Raw genomic sequence first — 27,287 nt, 5'->3', positions numbered from 1 at the left:
ACACACACACACACACTTACACATTTTTGTCAATTACTTTTGTTTTGTTCACGAGGTCGATGCCTTTTGAATTTATTCGCATAATCAAAAATACTTTTTTTTCCATTGTAGAATAATGTATACAGTCGGACCTCGTTATAAGACTAGTTCGGGGTATAGGGGAAAAAATTATTAGAATTGAGGTTCGAGCCTCGTTATAAGACTCGCCATTTTGTGTTTTTTTCTTTACATATTCGGTTAAATTCTACTCTACTATACAGTGAATCTATTTGATATATGATTATAAATAAAAAAAATTTTGTCATTCTAGGAAATTTTAAGACGTAATCTACAATCTATATGTATGTACAATTTATCTCGACTTTAGTCGTACTTTTCTTTAGTCTTATAACGAAGTCTGAGTGTATTTGTTTTGAAACTTTATACAAAAGAATGTTATGTAAGTAATGTAGAAACAAACTACCAAAATACCTAAATCCTCATCGATCTTAATCACAGTCTTTTACTGGTGGTGAGAATCTCGATCGATAAGAGGCCAGAGAATATGTTAAAGGGGTTTAACGCTATAATAGGTGTCTTAAAGACAAGAAGGATAAGAAATGTTATATTTGTATGTGTATAAGTAATTGTATATGTGATATAATAGGCATTCCTGAGAATTGTAAGACTGTGTCAGCAGTCAAGAAGATCAATCGTCCAATGTTTCCGTGAAGTTGATTATGTATAGTTAATTGAAGCGAGCTATGTAGCGTTGTTACACTATGGGTTCTTTAGGCTGATACTTAATATTGTTGTGTAAGAAATTTAAATGTGAGGGTACGAGTGTGTGGATGAAAAAAAAAAAAATAAAAGGAGTAGTATCTACTTAGCGTTACTGTGAGAAGTTAACTTATAAATCGCTCGTTCACGACTTTCGTTCGAACTATTTTGAAACTTTGCCAATATAATAGTCGCGTAGACAAAGTTAAGAGTATGAGAAGAACTTAACGACTGGTCCATTGAGTATGAGCCAAAAAATTAATCCTTTTTTTTATCTCCATGAATATTTCGGGGTATCAGTTAATCAATAGTCAGCTTATAATTAATTTATGATTCAAAATAATCCTTTTTTTTTATTTTTCTCAATTGCATTTTTCTATAGAATAGTCTGCAGATAAAGTTTATTTGTTAGACGATAATTTTTATTTTAAAAATTTGAAAAAAAAAAAAAAACCCGCGAATTTAAAAATAAAGTAGAATTAATTTAAAATCCAACAGTAAACTTTTTTTTTTTATTTAAATTTATTCAGTCTGTTAATTAAATCACTATAAAAATTGTTTACAATTTTTTTTCAATAATTAAAAAAATTTATAAATTTTAGTCTTAATTTCACTTGACATAAAAAAGTATATAATAAAATATTGTTTATTATTTAAGTAAATAAATTTATTCACTTACTCTTATGCAAATTTAACGACTAAAAAAATCGATTCGTGAACGTGAAATGTTCGTATTATAAAAAATTAATTCGGTGTATAAGCGATGGCTGAAAAATAGCTAAAGAGAAATTATTATATAATAAATCGTTGTTATTGAGGTGAAAATAATAATAAGTAAAGAGATGTCAATAAAATAAAAAATTAAAAAAAAAAAAAAAAACATTTTAGCTTAGTAGTGGGTTAAATAAATAATGATAAATATAAAGTTAAGTCAATTATTTTTTTTTTCTACAGGTGATGGTTGACGAATGTCTCTCGTTACTTTGGAGAAGATCAATCGTTACCCATCACCATCCGCCTTCTCTGTATGATTTTACTTAAAGACTAAAACATGATGGATACCGATATTAAAACGGAAGGTCATTTATTTATGCTACCATCCGGTTCGTAAAGACGAACGAAACTTCTAAAAGTGAAAAAAATAATTAATACGCTAAACTGTTATGAGCAGTGTTTACAAAACTGAAGATGATTTGTTAATACAGAGTGAAAATTAATGACGATTTAATTGTTGTTTGTTCAGTTGAGTGATCTTGAAAATTTTAAATGCAAGTTAATTTGATTGTGAGTAATTGTGATCAATTAATAAAATTTATAAGTAAAATTAGTATGGATTGATTTCTTGTGTAAAAATAAAAGGAAAATTCTTTGTCGGCTTCTATCAAGTTTCTAACTCGTGGAATGTAGAATTGTAGATCTTTCCTGGGACATCCAAACGATCTTTAACGGCCCTAGAAGGTAACATACCAACTCTCAGTCGCAAGATCAAGATTCAGAACCCACTTTGAGACTTCAACTTGTGCGTTTTTAACCCATTGGAACACCTGCTGCTTTCAGGATAAAATATAAAAATATATGGGAGAATTTTAATATTTAACCTTTTTTAATTTAACAGAAAATACACGTTTTTGCATATAAATATATAAGATTTTAATATAATCAATTTTATTAATTTTATAGTTAATGATAATCATGTTCAATGATTAACTGATTAATATTCTATTTCGTTGGAAAACTTAAAGCAGAGCATGAAAATTTTTTGGAAAAAATTACGATCTAATTATCAATAGAATTAAAAGATCATTTAAATAATACGAAAAATAGAGTACTTAGGATTTAACAATTTTTAATTGTAAGGTTTTATTTCATTAATTATTCTTTATAATTACGGAAAAATCTACCATACAGTGATTTAATGTGATAAAATACTGATTATCTGTAATGAAAATGAATTTTTATTTTTCTTTGATTTTTAAAAATTTCAATAAACTGTCAAGTCCAAAGTTAAATTTGATTACTAATTTTTAAAAACTTTCTCTATCGCTTCGCAACTTTCTACTTGTGCTGAAATTTACGTACATATAAGTATGTAAATATTCACAGAACAAAGTCGTTACCGATTTTAGTGCGCAAGTTTGTCGTTAGATGGCCAAGTCAACTATTTTTTACTCCGAGAAGATCTTTCTCTCATAAATAATAAATTTTCTCTTGCATATTCATTGCCACGTACTACTAGTTCGCACTTTTACTGGGAAATTAATTTAAAAAATTTTTATAAAATTACTAAGACTGAAAAATTATGTTTAAAAAATAAATTTATTTTTCGTAATTGAAATAAAATAAAAATTGAAAGTATCGACACATGTCTAGTGTAATGCATGAGTTGTGGGGACAACGAATATCATGGGAACGCAATGCGGAAATTTCACCTGGCCCCCATAACCACGAAGCCGAAATGGTACCAGGATAACGGCGTGTCTTGGCCACTTATCCTCCACCCCCTTTACTCAATTCACTCGCTCGTCATCATCTTCTTCGTTTTCTTCATCTCACCCAATGTCTTCCTCCTTGTTCTGCTCCTTCACTTGTTGAATACCTGACGCGTTTGAAGCCTGACATTTTCAAGTGCTTCAGTGACGTGCGATGAAACCTTTTTTACTTGCCTAATTTTTTTTCAAGACAAAATTTATGTGATTCAACACTTATTGATTATATACATATATATTTGTACAACAATTTGATTTAATAAAAAAATAACCTATCAAAATAGTTTTTAAAATTAAATAAAATAAAAAAAGTTAAAGCTCTCTAACAACTTTTCACAGCATCAAGTTTTTGACATCGGAATGACAAAAGATAATCTCAGTTACGTTCCACCAGTTCAATCATCTTTTTATTTTTAAATAAATCTATTTTTCCCAGTCATCCTTATACAACAAGTTTAACCAACCAGCAAATCTACATGCAGTTCATTGCACAGCGCGGTGTGCTCAGAAGATTAAATAATTGACATGCAAAATAATAATAATAAAATCAAATAAAGTCAGGCAGGGTTAAAAGGTAAATATACAAGACCGCAAGTAAAATAACAAATTGATTAGAATGCATTCAAGTGAACAAGTTCAAGTAATTTATGGTATTTGAATTAAAGATTGAGTATCAAATTGATCAATAGATAAATCATAACTAGGATTTTTTTCTTTATTCAAATGTTAAGTAAATAAGAGAAATATTTAAATTTAATTGGGTGTTCAGTAAAAAGTTGAATGGTTTTTATGAAAAATAAAATTAAGCTTTTCGAGGAATAATAAAACTATTTATCTGTACCCTGCTAGCAATTAAATATTATTTATAAATTTATATATTAATATGCATATCAAATAATCTAAATTAATTAAAAATAAAATAATGGACGAACGTAATAAATTATTTAATATCTCATACTATTAAATAAGATATTTATATAAATTTAATAGCTTATTTTATAATATATAATGTAATTAATAATAAATAACATTTATTGTTTGATAAGGATGTAATAAAAAATTCAGTTAATAAAAATGTTATCGATAATTTTATTTGAACAATAAAATTAATTGAAGGAAATAGAACTGAGCATACGAGGTAAAAGTACCATTTGTGGTCACTGTTTTATTTTTAGACATTTTTATATATATTTTTGTTAAAAGAATAAGGAAAATTTTATTTCAGCCATATCTATATGGTATAAAATAAGTTAGTTATTAAATTAAGTATCGTTGGAAAGATTTTGATTTGAATTCGCGCCTTTTTATGTTTTTAACTCGTTTTTATTGCCAAGTATCGAGATAAATAAATTTATTTATATCATTCAAATCACATTTAAATTACGCGCGAAAAATAGACGATCGTATTTATTTTCTTAATATATGTTATTATTTTTTAATATATAATAAATGAAGAAAGATTTTGGCTGATAAATTAATAATATTATTAATGTGATTATTATTATTAACATAATAGTTTTTTTTTAATAATTACATTTAGCGAAACTTTGTTTAGTTTTTTTTTTAACTTTTATTATAATAACACAATAACGTCAATTTTTTGTTTACAATAAAATTCATAAGCAATTAATTATTAAAATGTTTAATGACAAAAGACGTTTAATTAAAAAGACAAAAAAAAAATCCATCGACCTTTAACATCCGTCTCTCATCGTCTAAAATTTTCATTGCTCAATTTCACATTAAAAATACCGTTATCTTATAAAGTTACGTAAGTTGTCATCTTTATAAAAAAAAAAAAAAAAAAAAAAAAAAAATGTATAATTATTTTATGAAGAAAGATAAAAGAATAAATGAATGAAACGAAAAGGAATGAATAGCTATTCACCTCGAGACCTTCGTAAGTTCATTCAAGATTTCTCAGAGTCGAATAAGTCGAGGTAAAGGCAAAGAGTCGAGTGTGGGGGCGTGTATTTTCGCTCCTTAGCAATTACCTATGATCTCTTCCGTAAGCATGATGCGAGGGAGTGGATGAAATATAAATTAAAAAAGTAAAATTAGGAAGGGGGATTTTGAAAAAAAAAAAAAAAAAAAAAAAAAAAAAATGAATAATAAATAAATAAAAGTTTAACATGAGGAAAGATTGAAGAGTATAAAGGAAAGATGAAGAAGGTGGAGCTGCACCTATCGGTGTATTACGTGAAACGCGCGCCGGTTGCGTGTACTTGATGCTGAAGGAGGTAAGCGATGTATGATTTGGCGATGATTGATGGGGTCGCAGGTCAAAGTGATCAGCGGCGCTCCGGGCGCCTCAGCTCACCTGACGATCAACATCTCTCCTTTCTCTTTATACTTCTTTCGACTGAGTTTTTCTATTACATATTCTCGATCCTTATTTTAAATATATTCAATATGAAACCACAACCATATTATTTAATTATTTATTTATTAAATTGTCAATTAAAGTCTTCATAACAATTTTTTGATGTTAAATCTTTTTACGTAATCCCAAGAAATTATGGAAACTACAATAATATTTTATTTGGTAAAAATAAAAATTAAGATCTTTAGATATATTTCAATTAATTTTTTAAGTGATAGATTATTGATAATTTTCCAATTTAACTTTTTTTTACTTTAGAGTTTTTGTATCGATGTAATTTGATCTATTGTGATTTAACGTTAAGATATCGATTTTTATTTTTACAGATAACTTATAATTGAGTAAGTAGATAATTAGAGATTATCGATGAATTTTATTTTTTAGAGTTTTGTTATAAAACTCAAATCACTCAAAATTACATTATCAATAAAAGTTCAAAATTTTTTGAAATATTCAAAAGTTCATTTTATTTTGATTTTATATAATAACCAGATAAGTTATGTCATTGTAATGTTGGCACAAATTAACTGTCCACAGCATCCGGGGTATGTTTTGGTGTTATCATCAGGTTCACGTCCAATAATCATTTGACCAGGTGGACAAATATCATTCATACAGCTGCAATTTCAAAATTAATTTACTTTAGTTCAAATATACTTTGACTTTAATTCAAAATATTTTGTCAAGAATTTTTTCTAAGCGTTCACATAAAATGTAACAGTAATTAATTTTATAGGCATATTAATCTCAATTTTTGAATTTTCAAAAGGTTCAAAAAAGTTACAAACTGTCGATTTTAATTTTACAGTTGTCTAAAACTATCAAATTTATCATGTCAAAACAAACACACATATGTATATATATATTTATATTAGCCGATTTTTGAAAATGACAACTTTTTGTACATTATTACAAAAATTTAATGTACCGTTAACTGATCACAGCAATTTTATCCCATAACAAGTGACCGCACGACGATTGATCTCACCGGCAACCGATAACTGATCATATAATTTATACTAATATGTATCGTGCTAATAAATAAAATTCGTGGGATCACTTGTCGGGCATCAGCTAACACTAAACTCAAAAATGTTATTTATTTATATCTAATTAAAAAAAAACTGTTCAGTAAAACTTACGCGATAATTCTTCCTACTCCAGTAGAGCATTCAATAAGAAAACATTCATCAATATGTTGCTTCACATTTACTAACATAGCTTCAGTACATCCTGGTTCTAAAAGTAAAATAATAATAGAAGTCAATAAAGTTAACGTTTGTTTAATTAGAACACTCATCTAATAATTTTTCACAAATGAATAGAAAAATTTTACGATAACAGTAAATGAAGTTTACTAACCAACCATAGCCTTTTGCGTTGTTAATTGAATTGCAACCAGCAGACAAGAAACGAATATCAATAATTTCATTTGAATGATTTTTATTATTTACTTGCCAGAACAAACAATCGATATCAACTGAGATGATTATAAATTACACACTTGGATATATTTATATCCGTTCATTACTATAAATTTGCTGAACTACTTTTTTACAGTAATTGAACCGTACTGATAGATAATAACATCATCTCGGAAATGCTATAAGTAACATAATTATTATTTCAAGGTTACTGCGGTTATATTACATAACAGTTTCAATCATTTTCATGATCATCAATAATATCAATCATTTTTTTAAATTATTTATTGATTAAAAATTTAATTATCTTTATTATTTCCGTGGAATATTACCAAGATCATTTGGATCACCGCATTTATTTATATGTCGACAAAAATATATTTAACTGATTACCAATTCAAAATTGACAGCAATAACAAAAATTTTCTACTAGTAATATATATTAGACAAAAGGAAAGTTTTAAATAATGTTTTGAAATTTTTCTTACTGAGTAAATCCTCGAAAATTTTTTCATTTGCTCGTTGAAATTTTCGCGTAATAGGCGTTTTAGTGAGTATATGTGCCGCTAGATGACCAAATCGACAATTTTTTACTCCGAGCAAATTTTTATTTGAGAAGTAATAAATTTGCTTTCAAAAAAATTTTAAATTACTCTGGTTTCCTTTCGACACAAATTAATATTTCGCCTTTTACTGAAAATTACCGTGGAGGATTAATTCCGCTGCATTATTTAAAAATTTGAAATTTTTTGATTACGAATGACGGATAAAATACTTGAATAACTATATTTGATAATTTTACCTGCCTTGTCCGAGCTGGCATTAGAAAACTTGAGCAGTATAATTAATTTTGAAGCAGATAATTATTTGAAAGACCATAATTCAAATTGAAAATTATTTTTTTCCATGCGTATTTAATTTTTTTAATATGTTAATTTGTAACAAGGCTTTAATAAACTCACTATTATCGCAAGCTCACTGAGGTTTAGAAAAAAAAAAGTAAATACTCTAAAAATTTTTTGAATTAAAATCTAGCTCGATACATTGATTAATTATATAGAACACATATTTTTATTTAATCACATTTTACTTTATTCAAAAAATTTTTCCAAGGGAGAGTTCTAAGCCTTCGGATCCGGACTTAGTGCCGGGCTAAAAAAACGGTTACAACGGAAAGTATATGATGGTGTAAAAGGCAAAATGAAGCTGTACCTGTAAGGAATAGTACAATATTTCATACAATTCTCATTTAATTTTTGTAAAGGCTATAAAAAAGCATAAAACATGATAAAATGCCGCTCTTATCAGTGCACTTATGACACAATCAGTCAACCTACGAATAAAATCTAAGTGTTCCTATGCCGATGTTCAACTGCAGTATAAAACAACTAAGATAACTATAATGAATAGAAAAAAAAAAATTTCGGAAATTTTTTTGTTGCATTGTTTGATAATTCAATTAACTGCTATTTCATAATTTATTTTTTAAGTATAGATATATTTATTTATCTAAGAAACGCGACAGTTGTATTTGTGTAGAGATGTGATTTTACGTTTTGCAAAGATAACCTTAAATGTTTTACAGCAGAAAAACACCGACGTCTAAGAGTCAGGTACACGATACTAAAAGATTAATCCATTACTTGATCCGTCACTTACGACGCTTTATCTCATTCATGAACACTTAAATAAATTTAAACATCTTAAAAATTCTTAAAAACTACTTTACACTGTCATACTTTCATAACAATCAATAATTATAAAAAATAATATTTATTTATTAAATAAATTAATCCTCGAATATTTTAATTTTTTTTTTTGCCACTTAATTTATATTTTAAATGTCAGAGGACGTTAAATATCTAAACTATATATAAATGTCACGTAAATTTCTAACGTCTAGTAATTTTATTATAGAAATCATCAAGTAACTGCAAGATTAAAAATATATAGATTTCAAAGTTATACGGATCACTAGACACTTTGAACAGACGTCGGATCAAATGTAAAGGCTGTCAACGCGAATCTGGTCAAATTTTGGTTCTTTCAGAGCTTTCATTTGCTTACTATGCTTATAAATTGATTCTGAACAATTTTACCGTTTAAATTAGGTCGTCAATTGGTTAATGACAAAAACTTAGAAAAAAAAAAATATTAAGAGAACTGTCTTCTAATAAAACTTCAAGTTTCATTGATACTAAGTAAAAAAAAAATATTATGAATTAAATGCAGAAAAAAAAAACCATCAATTAAATGTTTAAATTCGTTGAAAAGAGATACAATGTTGCTCTCTCGTTGAGTAGAGGATAAAAATGTTGTGCTTATAATTTGGATAAGCATTAATAATTTATAACGTCAACTTGTTAACAATTTTTTTAATTTACTTGCACTCTGTCAGTTGGTTTATTATTAAAAGACCACCGATGAGATGACCGCTACAGCGTACTTATTTATAGTGTACACGTTTACAATCAATGTATATGCTTATTTTAAATTTATCATTTTATTATCGAATATTGACTATATATAAAAATTATAAGAGGTTTAGAGAGCAACTCAATCAAGCGTGTAATTTATTGTAAGATTATTAAATGTCTGAGAATATGTTGTCAGTCGGATTAAAACAGTTAAACACTAATTCTACAAAGACATACTTTGCATTCACTCGGAATAAGGAACATTAAGAGTCTCCAAGAATAGGTAGCGTGGGTGGTGTACATCACCCACGTGCGTGCACTTCAAACACATTATACCAGCCAGTTTTGTTTCAACTGACGTTTAAAAGAGAATTCCATGGTCTGGTGGTAAAACAAAGCGTTCAACTTGCGGTATAGCTCACTTTAAGAATTTTGTTTCAAAGTAACTATTATGTCTTTAATGTTCTTTCTTTTGGTCATTATAACTGTTTGGATATTAATTTTGGTATATAGTAAAATTATAAATTTATTTAAAACAAAGAAAATATTTTTTAACATTTTTCATATTCAAAATTTTAATTTTAAGTATTAAATAATTTTTTCCACTCGGAGATTAATTTTATTATCAAAAGTTCTAAGCATCTAATTTGAATAATGTTTCGTCTGAAATTTGGTAAAATTTTTTTACGATCCGAATATTACAATATTATGCAATACTCGCTGATAAGAATTATCAAGACATTGTCACTATAATAATTGCGTTAATTAAAAAGGATGTGTTTCCACAAGTACACTGTGAAAAATTTCCAACAAATTTTACTATGGGTTCATTGTAACACCGGACCATAAGAAAACTGGTACAAAATTTACAAGTATCCCATAGTAAACGGTATGCGCAAACGACACATTTGGGACCTATGCGCATACGTTTACTATGGGACACTTGTAAATTTTGTATCAGTTTTCTTATGGTCCGGTGTTGCAATGCTCCCATAGTAAAATTTAATGGGAATTTTTCACAGTGTACATTTCAATGATCCAAACTATATTCAAACATATAACTTAAATAAACATTTGATTAAATTTCTTGTAATATATGAAGTAATTGCTGATACGAGCCATGACAGCAATAAAACAAAGGCAGTATGCCATGATTTTATAATTAAATTTATTCCGAAATTGAATCATCTAAACGAATTTCCGATTACTTTAACTTCTCCAATAACTTATGGCAATGTACCTAGATTAGATTATTATCAAATTATTTAAATAATCCTCAAATTTATAAAAACGATATAAACAGTCAGGAGATGGAAGATTTTAAAAGAAGTATTTTAAAATCATTTATACAGAAAACGGCTGATCTCGATATATCTGAAGATTATAATTTCTACTATGGTGTTTGTTATGCATTTAATTACTGGAAGTAATACTTATTCGAATACAATTATATAATAATAGGTAGTAATTAAGTCAACGGTAAATAAAATGAAGTAAAAAAATTATTAATTGACCTTTATGTATACCGGATGTTTTCTATCGTCCATATCTAAGATTTTATAACCAAAATAAAATTATTTTTTTTCTCATAAAATGATGGGTCATTTTATAAATGTTCAAAATCTCCTGAATTTTGTTTCACTTAAAATTTTGCTATGACCACTTTGCCTCGGGTAATTCAAAAAATTCCGAACAGTAAGCAAAAAAAAAATTTTACAACACATGTCTAGAGCAATAACAATTAAAAATAATAAATGACAATACTCGGCATCGATCTTAACGTCAGATAAATTCGGCGAAGTGTGGGAGCCATAATGTCTTAGTATCCAATTGACCCCACTTGATATATCTGTATAAAGGAACGTGAAGCTACACGAGTAAATTCACTCTATATGCCTATCAAAGATTTTCATCATTCCTCATTAATTTCTCTCTCTCTCTCTCTCCCTCGTATTATTTATTTTCATTGTTATTACATTCATATAAACACTAAAAACAAATGAGTATTACATTACATGATACTTAGCATTATTAACATATTTCCATCCACTTTTATCTTGCAACATTCTTTCAGAAGTTATTTTAAGTTGCTGATTTTAAAAGTCGTGAGATATTATAGCAACATTTTTGTTTTACCCATCAATTCATAAATGTTTTATCCGTGTATTTAAAAAAAATTGTTTACCATGAACTATAGTAACCGTAACAAATCAAAATCTGATTAGCGATTAATCATATAAAATTTTATAATTAAATACTTTAAATTTATTTATCAAAAGTAAAAAAAAAAAGTTATTTTTAATACTTAACTTTTCATAAAAGACCACCTGCTGCAATAAAACACAACCGGCTACTCAACTTTTCTTTCTTTGACAATCCACATCTAATCGTCGTATACATATGTTAAAATAAAAAATAATATTAAATAAATTCTCGTGAAGATTGACACCGACAGTATACTTTCATTTATTATCTCTCATAATAAGCAAAAGAATCCATGAGGAATGGAACACCCACGCATGTATGTCGAGTCTTGTGGTTACTTAAGTGGTACCAATGACAGAGCACGCAAGGACAGTGAAATATATTTATATATAGAATATTTTTTAAAAATAAAATATTAAAATAATGATAAAAATTTAAAAAAAAAACATTCAACTTATAGAGTAATGGCTGTTGCATTATAATTTCAACAAATTGAATCGTTAAGCCGCCTTTGGAGGTCGTGAGATACTTTTTGTATGTAATTTTTATAAAAGATTATATTAAAGTGTTAATTTTATGTAATAAATAATTGAAATTTTTTTTTTAATTCTGAGGTGTAAATATCTATATTAGATATTGTCTAGCAAAGTAAGAAGCTACTAAATTTATACATATACATATGGAAATATATATATATATTTATAGTGTTGTGAGAGAAGTAAAGCCATATGAATATTTATGACGGTGCAATCGTCCGTGTATAATTGCATAGCGTATATCTCTTGAGAGGGACGTACGTGCAGACTAGCCCTTCGGGCTCCTGAGTAACGCGGGTAGCAGAATAATGTCTAATCATGACGCAAGGAAAATCAAATATGTCCCGAGTGATTCAATTTATGAGATACAATCAACTTTTAATGATTAATATTATATTTATATATTAAACAATTTTAATATGGTTAAAATTTATACTAAAATATGTCTTAAGACTATTAATGGAAATATATTATATATTTATTAGCAAGTAATTTTAAGCAGATAGATACAGAAATAGTATTAATTGCAGAATATTAGGCAAAGTATACATTCATACTTTATACTGTAAATAACTAAGTGATTAAGCTCATTGAATGAAAATTATTTAAATTAATTGTATGTAACGAATTTAAAGAAGTGTAAATAGAAAGTTTATCAGAGTGACAAGCACAGATTATCAGATACAGCCACAAAGTTATTGTTGCATTTGCATCGGTAATCAAAACAAAAAGAGTTCGGAACGACACATTGACGATCCATCCAACAATAGCCATTCAAGAGAGGGGAGCATGTTGATTTGTCTATTGATGTATTGTTTGAATTACAAACACATATTTTGTCTGCTGAACACTTATAGTGCCATGGATCGCCACAATCTGAATTTAGATTACAACGATATGCAGAAATAACTGAAATAATATAAAAAATTTATTAATTCAATAAACGCAATCAAATACTTTTTGTCTATTGACATTCAAATTTCTGAAAAATATTCAATCGTCACTATCATCGATTATTTAATTACACTTACATGGAATACACTGATTTCTTGAAAGAGATCTGAAATTTTTTTGGCATTGACATTTATTGTTAATGCAGATAGAAAAATTAAATCGACACTCGTCGTTATTCAAACAATATTCTGACAACGAAGGCACACATTCTGAATTATTTAATACGTAAAAATTAGGTCGACAGACACATACTGCATCGTTTGAACACACTGAATTTTTTATCGATGACTTACAATCAGAGTCTTTCTGACAGGTTACACCTATTGAAACTTTTTTCAAAAATATAATAGTTATAAATATTTATTCTTCGAATAACTCGAAAAATTAAACAAAAAAAATATATTTACCGTGTTCACATTCTCGTTTAGACTCTGTAGCATATCTAGCTGGACATTGACATTTATTATTTATACAAATAGTATTATATGTAATGCATTCCTCATCTTGGTCGCAATATTCACCTATGAGCGCAATACATTTTCTGATACCAAGAGCAACATAATTCAAGTTACACACACATTTTTTATCGTGAGAACATATTGCAAATTTTATTTTATTACAATCATCATTTTCTTTGCATGATTGTCCTAAATACTCTGTAATCAATTGATAAATCAACAATCAAAATAGCCGTCAAATTAAAATACACTATTATTGCAATTACACATACTTGCCACGCATTTGGTATCGAATTGTAGTAAATAATCAGTTTTACACAGGCATATATTGTCAATACACTGTGAATTCAAAGATGCGCATTGTTGACTTTTCCTACAATATTCACCTAGTACTGGTGCGCAACTCGTTTCATTAAACATAGCATAACCTCCTTTACAAATACACTGTCTATTCGAACAATGTGAGTACAGTATTGTTTCACATGTTTCATCTACTTGACAGCTCATTCCCAAGTGATCTTAATCATAAACAGCTCACAATTAAATTTAATACTTTTTAAAAATCTATGATAGTGAACTGATATCTTTCATAAGAAAAACATTAACTTACATTGCAAACATGAATGAGACGATTTCGCAAAAAAACCCTTATCGCATGTACATACATTATTTGTACAACTAGAGTTAAGAGGTGCACATAGTTTATCTTTAGAGCAATACTCACCAAGAAGTAGTGCACATGATGTGTTATTATATTGAGCATAATTATCTTTGCAACTACATTTTTTGTATTCAGAACATTTTCCGTTCGGTATTGTTTTGCAATCATTATCATCTCTACAATGCACCCCTAACTGAGCTGTAAAAATGTAAAAAAAAATTTTTATTAGCCATTTCATCTTATTAGTAGTTTTTTAACTTCCCTTAGGAGGAAAATTTGTATTCAGTTCTTGTTCAACATTCTTTGTTAAATCTTCAATAATACTCTGTTCTTTGGATGCAAAGTAACGATAATTACTTATTACTACTTTTTTGATCAAATTTATCCCGCATGAAAATACCATATATGATAAATATATATTTGAATATATGTATGATCAATATGGGACCATATAAGTGGCCAAAAACGATATATATTTTCTTATATATAGTATAGTAAGTTTTAATATAATTAATTATATACGTAAGTTTATAAATTAATACATGAATTATATATATTTATAATTATATATGTAAACTTATGAGTTAGCACATATATGTATTACATATATTGATAATTATATATGTAAATTTGTAAGCTAGCACGCATATATATTTTGAACACAATCTTTGAATCTTATGACAGAGAGAGAAAGACAGAAAAGAATAGATTTTATTTATTCTTACATATATGAGGAGACTTATATGGTTCTATATATCGAAAAATATATAAAAATTTATAAAGTTGAATACATGGTACATATATTGTGCCATATAATGACTAATTATATATGTATTCTTATTTGTTTCCATATATAAATAACATTTATGTTTGAATATATTTAAATTATAAGTTTTCAAATACATAAATCATATATTGAAGTTATACGAAAATATATGAAATCATATAAGATTAAACATATATAGAAATATAATAAAATCGGCCAAAATCTATATACAGTTCGATATGAGATTTCATGTATTGTTACATGTATTAACATTGTGCTTAATAAAAAAATCTAATAACAAACACTTGAAATTTACATGAAATGTCAGCCTTTACGATCTTACTAATTTTTATATCAATGATATTTACCTGGAATGCATTTTGGCTGGAATTTAAAAGGATCAAACTCTTTACATTTACACCTGTTTGCAACACAGATAGAATTACTTGGTAGACAATCATCTGTTGTCCAGCAAAAACCACCTACAGTTGGTGCACAATATGTTGAATTAACTTTAACAGTACTCGATGAACAGCTACAAATCTTTCGTTCCGAACATTTTGCAAACCTGACTTGCTCACAAATTTCATCGTTCTCGCAAGACACACCTAACGTATCTTTGATAATATAAACAGTTATGATTAATAATGAACTTAGTAAGGAATAGAATACTCAAAAAAAAAAGTTTAGGTACACATACAACTAATTACATTTAACATCTTGAGTCAAGAAAATATTTTGAGACAAACGTTTTTGGGAACCAAGTCAAATCTTCTTGGGCAGAGGAAATTTCTACTTTATCCAAGAAAATTAAGGTTTTAAAAAAATATTTTCTTTAATCAAGAATATTCACTTTCAGTCGATAATTTTTTTTTCTTTATACTAAAGTAGATTAATTTTAAATAAATTTGAAGACTCTTACGAAATATACACTGGGTGTTGCCTCGTGGGAAATAGTTATCTTTACATTGACATTCATTATTAATACAAACAGCGTTATCGGTCGCACATGTTTCATTTTTCCAACAAAATCCACCTAAAACTGGTGCGCAGGTCGTTTCATTAAATTCAACATTATTCGACCTGCAAATACACGTTCTATCTTTTGAACATTTTGAATGCCGTATTTCATCACAATCTGCATCGCTTTCGCAAAATTCCCCTAATCGCACTTTAGTAAAACAATATATATAAGTAGAAATAATTATACTATCAAAAAATTAAATTATTAATTAGATTACTTTTTCCAATACATCTAAATGAATTGTCTGCTTGGCTATTTTTACAATGGTCATTTGGATCGCAACATGGACGTGCAGTTTCAACATTACACTATTTAAGACAAGAAAAAAAAGTTACACTTTATTATTTTTTTCAAATATTGTTAAGAATACTTACTTCAGCATTTCTCGAAGCGCATTGATTATAATCATTCTCATTATTCAAAGAAAATGAATTATCGACTACCATAATTAAAAATAATATTTCACATAAGATTAATGATGGCATTTTGCCTGATGTTCTGCAAGTTGTTTTCCTTTCAAATTTCAATTAATTAATATTGTTTATTGATATTAATTTTCATCTGTCTAATTTATTAAAGTTTTATATTTTTACAATTGATGACAAATACAGTTTTTCAAAATAAAAATATAATTCACTATATTAGACAAATCGTCGAAATATTTAAGAATGGAAGTCAATTATTGATTAATTGGTTTAAGTAAAATTCAAATAAATCCGCTTAATTAACTAAGTGGTGAAATCAGAGACTAATGAGTTATGTATAATTGTTTTATTGTTTGTCAGTGACTATAACTTTTTATTTTGAAGTGTCGCGTCATTCATTTAATAATAACTTTTTTTAATGCTTGTGATATCGAAAAGAAGTAAAAAATTTTTTAATTAATTTTATATTTTTTACAATTACTTAAATTCTCATAAAATATATTTATACACGAATACTGCGTAGTTGTAAGAAAATAAATAATGCTAACTCCTAGTTTTAAAAAATCTGCAGTACCGTAGGTAATTTTAATTAATGCCTCGATCATCAATAAGTCCCTAATATATAATAAAAATATTCAAGCCAATTTTCGAACCCTGCCATTAGTTCATAGAATCTAAACGATCAAATTTTTATTATTATTTCTTTTTTTCTTTTTTTTTTTTTTAATGCTAATTAAAAGGTTATTTATCAGCAGCCCAGTCGTAGTCCATAAAAAAGTCATCCTAATACCAGAAATAAATGCATCGACATAGTCCTATTTCAAACTGTGAAGAACAAAAAAAAAAATAATTAAACGACTGATATTATCAAATTTTTTATAGTTTAGTAAATCAAAATTTATAAGATCAATATCTATGAATATTATTTTTCTTTAACAGTTTTAATTACCTGGTATGCATAGATTTACAGATGCAGGCATAAAATTTTGTTTGCATTTACAATGATAATCAATGCAAGCTGAGTTGCGCACGAAGCATTGGCTATCCTTCCAGCAATAACCATTTAAAAGAGGTAAACATGTTGATCTGTCAATTGAAATATTGTTTGAATTGCAACGACATTTTTTATCTTCAAAACATTTATTATGCCATGGATCACCACAATCTGTATCTTTATTACATACAAACATATAGTCAACTGAAATGATCATAAAACATTGATTGTTTCCTTAGGACTTGTAAAATGGTTTTCGTGTTTATAATTTTTTGTTCTAGTTATTACAATACAATTTTAATCAATCAATTGCTTACGTGATTTACACTGACTGGCTGATACAGAATAAAAATTATGTTGGCATTGACATTTATTGTCAATGCAGATAGAAGAATTGAAACGGCATTCTTCATTGTTCAAACAATATTGATATAAAAGAGGTGCACATTCGAATTTATTAAATGCATAATAATTCTGGGAACAAACGCAGGTAGTATTATTTAAACATACAGAATTTTTAATTGATACATCGCAATCATGATCTTTGTGACATCTGCTACCAATTGAAACTATTAAAAAATTCAAATTTTAAATATATTCTTGATAAATATACTACACCTAATTCATAAAATTTATTTTTACCGTGGTCACATTGGTATTTGGTTCTCATAATAAATTTCTCTGGACATTGGCACTTATTATTGATACAAATAGTATTATAAGATATACATTCTTCATCAGAATCGCAATATTCATCTATAAGCGCTATACATCGATTATCACCGAGAGCAACATAATTTGATTTACAAGCGCATTTATTATCGTCAGAACATATTGCATACTTAATATCTTTACAATCATCATCTTTATCACATGATATTTTAAAATATCCTATAATAGATAATAATATTATTAATTATCAAATAATGACGAAGTTATTCAAAAATACGATCATTACCTGCTGTTGGTATACATCTATTATTAAAACGTCGTAAATAATCATAATCACATTGACATTTATTGTTATTGCAAATTGAATTGACAGGTGCGCATCGTTGATTGTTTTTACAAAATTCACCTAATAGTGGTGCACAAGCTGTTGCATTTAGAATATCATAATTGTCTTTACAAACACATTGCTCTTTCACGCATTTTGAATCCAATATTGTCTCGCAATCTTCGTCAGTATTACAATACATCCAAAGATGATCTATAGTATCAAGCATATAATAATCACCAATATTCGTTACTTGGAAACTTGTACTTAAAATGAACAAAACTCACACTATCTACTTCAGTAAATTTAGATACTTACATGGTATACATTCATCATTAGAATGTGTTATATGTTTAGGCTTACATATACAAATATTCTGTGAACAAATAGAATTAAGAGGCGCACATTGTTCATTTTTTGAACAGTATTGACCTAGTAGTGGCGCACATGTTGTTATATTGTATTCTACATAGTTTGATATACATTCACATTTTTTGTTCACCGAGCAATTGCTATGCAGTATACCTAAACAATGATTATCGTCCTTACAGTGCATGCCTAATCCATCTAGAATTTCATCAAAAAGTACTCATAAGTCCTTTATTTTATTGAAACTCAGGTTTAAACTTACAGAATTCACATAAATATGCCGATCGCTTCAAAAAATGTGGCTTGCATTGACATTCATTCTTAACACAAGTTGAATGAATAGCTTTACAATCTTCATCTCTATAACAAAATTCATTGAGCACTGGTGTGCACATTTTTCTGTCGAATTTAATGTAATTTTTATCACAAACACATATATAATCGGCTGAACATCTTGCATTTTGTATTTGATCACAATCATCATTATTTTTGCAAGGTTCATTCAAATAAACTATAATTCATCAAAACTAAAAATACACACAGTAAAACATGACCAGGATCAATTTTTTTAGATCTCGTAAGAAAAAGCCTATTGACCGTTATCAGATATAAAAATTATAAACTATTACAATAAGTGAAATTGATCAAAATATTATTCAATCTATCCACATCTTACGAGATACAAAAAATACATTAGTTAAAATGATTTCTTATTACTGATTACGATACTTACGGGGAATACATCGAGAATAGCGATAAATATATCGAGGTTTACATTGGCATATATTATCAATACACACAGAATGATTTACTTTACATGAGTCACTTGATAGACAGTAAATGTTAATACTCGGAACACATGCTCTGTCTTTTGCAAGATAGTCTTCTTCACAATTACATGTATTCAAAGAGCATATTGAATGTGGTATCCACTGACTGCATTCTTGATCTACTGAACAGTTCATGTTCAAGTGAACTAAAATTAAAATACATATATATAAACGAATTGCAATAAACTTAATCTTTTTATCTACTTTAAAGTAATTTAAAAATTGAAAAATTGCACTCTCTACAATCGAATTAGTAAAATTAAACGACAATCACTATTTGGCAGTAAAAAGTACTATTTGAATTAGTGATATACTTTTCACTGGCAAACAGTGAATAATCACTATTTTCACTGCTTCAAATTTTAAAAAACAGATATACATCAAAAACAAGGATCTTTGAAATTTTTCTCTCTCTTTTCAATTTAAATTATTTACCTGGTGTGCACTGATCATTAGATCGAGATATGTGAAAATTCTCACATTCGCAACTGTTATTAACACAAATAGATTTTTCAGGTAGACAATCATCTGTTGTCCAGCAAAACCCGCCTATAAGTGATACACAATGCGTCGAATCAACTTCAGAAGTATTTGATGAACAGCTACAGACTTTTTGCTCCGAACATTTCGCAAACTTAATTTGTTCACAATTATCATCGCTTTCACAAGGTGCACCCAACAAATCTTTGATAATGTGAATAATTGTGATTAATAATAAACTCATTAAGCTACTATATATTAGATTTATTTTAATCAACTCTGAAGATACTTACTGAATATGCATTGATCATTTAATCTTCGATAATTTTCCTCACATTGACATTCATTGTCAATGCAAACAGCGTTATCGGTCGCACATATTTCATTTTTCCAACAAAATCCACCTAAAACTGGTGCGCAGGTCGTTTCATTAAATTCAATATTATTTGTCCTGCAAATACACGTTCTATCTTTTGAACATTTTGAATGCCAAATTTCATCACATTCGTCATCCCGTACACAATACGTTCCTAATCCGTCTAAAGTATATTAATATCATTGGTTAGCATTTTCTGTGTTAACCACATAATTGTAATGTATGTATTTTATAATAAATTATCAATTAATACTTCTTTTAATGCATCTGTATACATGATCTGGTTCAGTTCTTATGCAACCGTCTTTTTCATCACAGCATGGATACGCAGTACCGGGAAGACACTATGTAAGACAGTAAATAAAATTGCTTCTTGATTGGTTTTTACATACATTATTATTTACACTACTTACTTGGATATTCCTAGGTGCGCACTGTTCATGGAGATTGTTAGTGTTTATGATTAAAGGATTAACAATTACCACAATCGGAAACAATATTCCACTTAAGATTAACCATAACTTTGCGGCTATCATTACTCTAAAATTTTTATTGCAATATACAGTAATCGATTTTCAACTAACACCTATATTTTCTTAGGGCCTTTCAATCATATTAGCTTTTTTCGATACATATGACTAAAATGAGGGTTTCCCGTATGCTTATAATGGCTCACTTTGCTCATGCGAAAAAGACGTAGATACTTGATCTCGTTGACAATGTGTCATACCCAAAGATGAGTGTTGACAACACAACTAGACCGGAATTTTCATTTTAAATATATGTATAGAAACCGATCGATAGAAAAGAAGTCTATGAATACAATGCTTTTTAAAACAAAAAGTAACTTTATTCAGGTCGACAAATTCGATCCATGATAAGTTAATGGATAAATTTAATCGAATATTAGTTTTATCTTTTTACATTATTTGTAATTATTATTTTATAAACTTAATGAAATCATCTTAATTATATTATTCTAAGCAATGAATTAGACTATACTTACGCACACGTATTTAAAAAGAATGCTGTATGAACAAAGTCACAATTTACAAAATGTTTAATATTGTGTAAAGTATCTTTCACTAAATTTTTAGAACATATTTTATTTTTTTTACTGGTTAGCAGTAATTCCTTTATGATTGATAGTGATAAAAAACCCACAACACTTCAAATAAATCTATACTTATATAAATTATCAGTATAATAATAATATAGCAATAAAATTTTTTTTTTTTTTTTTTTATCAAATCATTCTTATCCAATGTTAACACAAAAATAATCAAAAAATTGTTTCTAAGTTTGATTTTAAAAATACGGGAAATTTTGACCTTGTTAGTACGATTTGCTGTAACGAGATAATAAAACTTTAAGAACGAAAACAAACGATTTTTTCAAACATCTTAAAGACCTTATTTATGATACCGATAAAGAATTTGAAATATTGTTGTCTAAAGAATATGGGTTTGAAGTATAAACTTTCATAATAATTTTACAAAGCTAAATATATAAATATCTTTTGTCAAATAAATTGATCGAATTATTTTAATAGTTTTGATGTACAATAAATACATAGAATAACAACAATTGAAGAGTCGACAAAATAAAATATGATAATAATATGAATATATTAATGTAATTTTGGCGATTTTTAATCATTTGAAAATTTGCAGTACAGGGATAAGTCAAATTGTAAGTAACTATAAGTAATTGTGATTGAATAATACAACTTCAAACTGCAAAAAATAAAGAAGTTTATTAAAAGATGTATAGCAAAAAATTGTGTTTTACTCAAATTACGAAGATTAATATTCACATAAAATTTTAACAGAGCTGTAATTACCTGGTATACATAAATTATTAGAAACAGGTCTGAAATTGCGTTGGCATTTACACTGGAAATCGTCACAAAATGAATTTTTAACGACACATTGGTGATCGATCCAACAATAACCGTTCAAGAGAGGGGAGCACGTTGATTTGTTTATTAAAACATTATTTGAATTACAAACACATTTTTTATCTCCAGAACATTTATTGTGCCACGGATCACCACAATCTGAATTTTCGTTACAACGATACAAGAAATCGACTATAATGGCAAAAATTTTATGAATTCAATAAACGCAGAAAAACAATCGTCTATCATTATTAAGATTTCTGAAAATTTATTATTAACGACCCAAATATACTCACATAGTACGCACTGACTGCTTGATACAGACCGAAAATTATTATCGCATTGGCATTTATTTTCAATACAGATAGAAGAATTAAAACGACATTCTTCATTGTTCAAACAATGTTCATGTAATGGTGATGCACATTCGAATTCGTTCAGTGCAAAAAAATTTTGACGGCAAACGCATATTTTATCTTTTGAACATACAGATTTTTTTATTGCTACCTCACAATCATAATCCTTCTGACAGGTGTCACCAAGTGAAACTATTTAAAAAATCCAATAAAATACAAGTAGCTTTTAATAGAGTCAAGATTTGAATTTCAAATGTTATTTTTTTACTTCATAAACTATAATTAATTTTAAAAAATTCTATTTACCACGATCACATCGGTATTTGGTTCTCATAATAAATCTCTCTGGACATTGGCACTTATTATTAATACAAATAGTATTATAGGAAATACATTCTTCATCTGAATCACAATATTCATTTATAAGCGCTATACATCGATCATCACCGAGAGCAACATAATTTGATTTACAAGCGCATTTTTTATCGTCAGAACATATTGCATACTTAATATCTTTACAATCATCATCTTTATCACATGATATTTCAAAATATCCTATAATCAATTGTTATATTTTTAATCACTAAACAATAAAAAAATTCTCACAGAATACCATATACGGAGAAATTATTCTCGTTTGAAATGCAATGGTGTCGAAGTAAAGCCGGACCATGTTGGCCATCTGACGGAAATTGAAGTACACTCATTCAAAAATTACAAATACAGTAGTTACAGTAAATCGTGATATAACTTAGAAATTTAACTATGGCCATAGCCATGGTCATTTTTGCATATGTTTATTTCAATTGCCATCAGACGGCCAACATGATCCGGCATTACTATCACATCATTGCATTTCAAACAAGAATACTTTCTCCATGTAGTCATTACCTGTCTTTGATATACATCTCGTATTAAATTTTTTATAATCATCGCTGCATTGACACTTATTATGAATACAAATCGAATTGTCGGTCGCACAAGGTTCATTGTTTTCACAGTATTCACCTAATAGTGGTGCGCAAGCCGTTGTATTCAGTATGTCGTAATTGTTTTTACAAATACAGTTATCTTTTACGCATTCTGTATTCGATATTTTTTTACAATCTTCATTATTTTCACAATACATATAAATGTGATCTAAATTATCGAATATACAATAGTTACTAGTATTAATCAATTAAAAAATATAGACTTAGATTAAAACAAAGCCACACCGAATGATTTGATAAATTTCTTCAACTTACGTGGTATACATTTTTCAATGGAATTCCTTATATAACCATCATCACATATACATATATTATTTGAACAAATAGAATTAAGAGGTGCACACAGTTCATCGTCTGAACAATATCTGCCTAGTAATGGCGCACATGCTGTGGTATTATACTCTACGTAAGTTGATATGCACTCACATTTTTTGTTTTCAGAGCATTTACTATACAATAGATCTTTACAATCATTATCATGATTACACGACATTCCTAGTTGTGCTGTAAAATAATAAAAAAAAGTAAAAACTTGTTACGATTATTCAATTGTTTTCGCTTTTGTGAAAGTTGACGGTTTCTAATCGAATGAAGTATTTCTGAACGAGAATTAATATGATTATAGAAATTTTTAGTTTATGGAAACTCCTGAGCAAATCAATTTGCTCAAATCGCGGGTAGTTTGAATTGATTTTTCGTTACTTACGTAATTGGCAAAGTTTATTAGAATGCCTCAAATAATTTGGTTTGCATTGACATTCATTTTTTATACAAATCGAATTAACAGCTAAACAATCTGTATCTTCAGAACAGAATCCATCGAGTACTGGACTGCAGGTTTTTCCATTAATGTCAATGTAATTTTTATCACACACACATTTTTCATTAGCTGAACATGTTGCATGTTGTATATGATTGCATTCATTATTATTGTTGCAATTTTTATTCAAATAAACTATAATAAATAGAAAAAGAAACGTATAAATATAAGGTAAGAGATCTAGTACACGATCAGGAAACTAATACCCGATCACTCATGTATTTGTATGTCTATATTTATTAAATTTTACTAAATATAGATATACAAATACATGGAGTGATCAGATACTAGTTCCCTGTTTGGGAATATTATATTGTTTTATTAGCAAATGCATTCTGCTTCGGTAATGGCTATACTTACTTGGAACACAGGTAAAATATTTAAACTCAAACAAGGGCTTACATTGGCAAATATTATCAATACAAACAGAATTCTTCAATACACATGAGCCATTGCTCGAACACGGATTGTTAGTACTTAATGCACATTCTGTACCACTTTTTTCAAAATAATTTTTGTTACAAATGCACTGTTTAGTTTCAGAACATATCGAATTGGCGAACAAACTATCACATTGGTCATCAGTTGTACACGATATGTTCAAATGAACTGAAAATTTTTGAGAAGTATTATACAAATATAGTAAATTTGCTTTCAATTATTTACTAATATAGGAATATAGGAAATTCATAAATAAATTATATTTACCTTCTATACATTGATAATCAGATTCACGTATATACAACTGCTTGCATTGACATTTGTGATTAATACAGATAGAATCACGAGTTAAACAATCATCTGTTGACCAGCAAAATCCGCCTAGAACAGGTGAACAATGTGCCAAATTCACAGCTGAAGTATTTGAGGCACATTTACAGACTTTTTCCTCTGAGCATCTCGCAAACCTAACTTGTTTACAATTTTCGTCGGTTTCACAATGTGAGCCCAGTGTATCTTTGATAAAATAAAATAAACTCACTAAGATTATAATTATTGTTTTGAATAACTGTAACATGGACTACGTGCATTTCATCGCTTTTTCAGTCTATCAGGTACTTCAATTTTATTTGAAAAAACAATTAATAAATTTGTCACAAACAAAACCCACATGTTCGACCTTTAATGTTTGTAAATAATTATTTTCCGTAGCAACAATTAAAACCCGCAAAAGAAAAAATTCAAGTATTTAAAAGTTATTTCAGGCTCCAGGGAAGGGAGGGGGGGAGTCGCCTAGTAATTAACAATCAACCTATTAATTGAAATTATTAGGTAAGCTGTTAGCTATTATTCCGCATTGGACTATATAGTAAAGTATTGAATTTGATTTCATTATATTTCTTACAATATAAAGTAATTAATTACATATTTTACTTTTTTTAACTCATAAATTTATAAGTTTAAAGATACTCACTATATATACATTGATTATTAGATCCTGAATAATAATTTTCCTCACATTGACATTCATTGTCAATGCAAACAGAATTATTTGTCGCGCATAACTCATTTTTCCAACAAAATCCACCTAATATTGGTGCACAGGTTGTTTCATCTACTTCAATATTATTTTTCCTGCAAATACACTTTTTTTCTATTGAACATTTCGAATGACGTATTTCCACACAATCTTCATCTCGTATACAAGGCTTTCCTAATCGTACTAAATTATAACAGTATCAATAATCAGAATTTTTAATGTTATTTGAAAATACACATGTGACAATAAATAATTACTTATAATTTCCTTTTCAATGCATCGATATAAATTTTCTGGTTGAGTTTGTTTGCAAACATCTTTTCGATCACAGCATGAACGGGTTAGGTTGTGATCACACTATTCGCGAAAGTCAAAACAAAATAATTTCAACTGGACTTAATTATTTTTATGTATCTATTTCTATATATTATACAGAATACTTACTAGAGAATTTCTAAAAGCACAATGATGATCATAATCATCAAAGCTTAATGAAAAAGCATTGACAATAATTGATAATGATAATAATAACCCATTGATGATAAAAAATTTTATTTCGTTAGACATTTTTTGAAATTTAAATTTCCAATATCTACCCGTTAAAAACTAAAAAGAAAAAAAAAGTGAGATGATTGAAGTGAATAAATTTTCAGATAAAATTATAGGAAGATGGCGTTATAATTCAAAAAATTGCATAAATGTATAAATTTTTTCTTACTTTATTATCTATTCACGTTTTACTGTTTACAGCTGAATTAGATCAAATTATATCTAATTTTATTATAAATGAATTTTTCATTTCCGAAGAACAATTTTGATTACCATCAGAACTGATGTTTTTAACAAAATTAATATTCTACATATTAATATTTTTATTAAATCAATAATTAATTATAAAAAAAATTTTATTATTTTTATGTTAAAGTGTTTTACCTTGATAATCTTTTTTTGATTCTTACTGTATTCTTAACCGACTTTAAATAAATACTACAATGTATCAATTCAATAACGTTATTTATACAATAAGAATATAAGTTCATTAGAGCAATTAAATAAAAATAATTGAGTTTTTGTTTTCAAATAATTTTAAAACTTAATAGAAGTGATAAAAACCACCTCGTTGAAATAAAAAATTTATAAATAATTTTTTACTACAACCGGAAATTGGATAAATAGATACATGTCATATTAAATC

General features: G+C 27.5%; 3 protein-coding genes and 1 non-coding gene across 4 annotated transcripts; 1 reads left to right on the top strand and 3 right to left on the bottom strand.

Moving 5' to 3' along the window:
- Nucleotides 1-7,701: 7,701 nt before the first annotated feature.
- On the top strand, nucleotides 7,702-7,816 carry LOC128668144 (U5 spliceosomal RNA). The gene has a single exon (XR_008403910.1). It is a non-coding gene; the product is annotated as a U5 spliceosomal RNA (small nuclear RNA).
- A 4,891-nt stretch (nucleotides 7,817-12,707) lies between these two features.
- Nucleotides 12,708-17,223, bottom strand: LOC103577348 (low-density lipoprotein receptor-related protein 1). Its single transcript, XM_008557952.2, has 9 exons — nucleotides 16,448-17,223; nucleotides 16,291-16,381; nucleotides 15,972-16,220; nucleotides 15,418-15,666; nucleotides 14,233-14,481; nucleotides 13,895-14,140; nucleotides 13,572-13,820; nucleotides 13,242-13,493; nucleotides 12,708-13,119 (listed from the first exon to the last, which is right to left on the bottom strand). Exons 1-9 carry the CDS (start codon nucleotides 16,556-16,558, stop codon nucleotides 12,866-12,868), a joined length of 1,950 nt encoding a protein of 649 aa, XP_008556174.1. The 5' UTR covers nucleotides 16,559-17,223; the 3' UTR covers nucleotides 12,708-12,865.
- Nucleotides 17,224-17,241: 18 nt separating this feature from the next.
- On the bottom strand, nucleotides 17,242-21,665 carry LOC103577349 (prion-like-(Q/N-rich) domain-bearing protein 25). Its single transcript, XM_008557953.2, has 13 exons — nucleotides 21,551-21,665; nucleotides 20,958-21,084; nucleotides 20,798-20,888; nucleotides 20,462-20,707; nucleotides 20,124-20,372; nucleotides 19,592-19,834; nucleotides 19,121-19,369; nucleotides 18,808-19,056; nucleotides 18,451-18,702; nucleotides 18,135-18,383; nucleotides 17,810-18,061; nucleotides 17,448-17,663; nucleotides 17,242-17,323 (listed from the first exon to the last, which is right to left on the bottom strand). Exons 2-13 carry the CDS (start codon nucleotides 21,078-21,080, stop codon nucleotides 17,319-17,321), a joined length of 2,424 nt encoding a protein of 807 aa, XP_008556175.1. The 5' UTR covers nucleotides 21,081-21,084; nucleotides 21,551-21,665; the 3' UTR covers nucleotides 17,242-17,318.
- A 996-nt stretch (nucleotides 21,666-22,661) lies between these two features.
- Nucleotides 22,662-27,279, bottom strand: LOC128667982 (prion-like-(Q/N-rich) domain-bearing protein 25). The gene is made up of 7 exons (XM_053740013.1): nucleotides 27,273-27,279; nucleotides 26,072-26,275; nucleotides 25,321-25,569; nucleotides 24,973-25,221; nucleotides 23,107-23,355; nucleotides 22,770-22,992; nucleotides 22,662-22,704 (listed from the first exon to the last, which is right to left on the bottom strand). Exons 1-7 carry the CDS (start codon nucleotides 27,277-27,279, stop codon nucleotides 22,662-22,664), a joined length of 1,224 nt encoding a protein of 407 aa, XP_053595988.1.
- Between the last annotated feature and the right edge of the window lie 8 nt (nucleotides 27,280-27,287).

This window comes from Microplitis demolitor, chromosome 6 (assembly GCF_026212275.2).
Source record: "Microplitis demolitor isolate Queensland-Clemson2020A chromosome 6, iyMicDemo2.1a, whole genome shotgun sequence".
Classification (NCBI taxonomy): domain Eukaryota; kingdom Metazoa; phylum Arthropoda; class Insecta; order Hymenoptera; family Braconidae; genus Microplitis; species Microplitis demolitor.
The sequence above is the reverse complement of the archived record's forward strand: the minus strand, read 5'-3'. Positions and strand labels throughout refer to the sequence as shown.

What these genes read in the sequence shown, in the direction of transcription:
- LOC103577348 (XM_008557952.2), bottom strand. Translation starts at nt 16,558, where the DNA reads ATGCCATCATTAATCTTATGTGAAATATTATTTTTAATTATGGTAGTC. An exon ending in CAACACCCAGTGTATATTTC is followed by an intron (nt 15,667 to 15,971) that starts GTAAGAGTCTTC and finishes ATATTATCAAAG; the next exon opens with ATACGTTAGGTGTGTCTTGC. An exon ending in GTCTCATTCATGTTTGCAAT is followed by an intron (nt 14,141 to 14,232) that starts GTAAGTTAATGT and finishes TTTATGATTAAG; the next exon opens with ATCACTTGGGAATGAGCTGT.
- LOC103577349 (XM_008557953.2), bottom strand. Translation starts at nt 21,080, where the DNA reads ATGATAGCCGCAAAGTTATGGTTAATCTTAAGTGGAATATTGTTTCCG. An exon ending in ATACAGATGCATTAAAAGAA is followed by an intron (nt 20,708 to 20,797) that starts GTATTAATTGAT and finishes AATATACTTTAG; the next exon opens with ACGGATTAGGAACGTATTGT. An exon ending in GGCATATTTATGTGAATTCT is followed by an intron (nt 19,057 to 19,120) that starts GTAAGTTTAAAC and finishes ATGAAATTCTAG; the next exon opens with ATGGATTAGGCATGCACTGT.
- LOC128667982 (XM_053740013.1), bottom strand. An exon ending in TGATTATCAATGTATAGAAG is followed by an intron (nt 25,222 to 25,320) that starts GTAAATATAATT and finishes AAAAATTTTCAG; the next exon opens with TTCATTTGAACATATCGTGT. An exon ending in CAATGCGATAATAATTTTCG is followed by an intron (nt 22,705 to 22,769) that starts GTCTGTATCAAG and finishes ATAAATTTTCAG; the next exon opens with AAATCTTAATAATGATAGAC.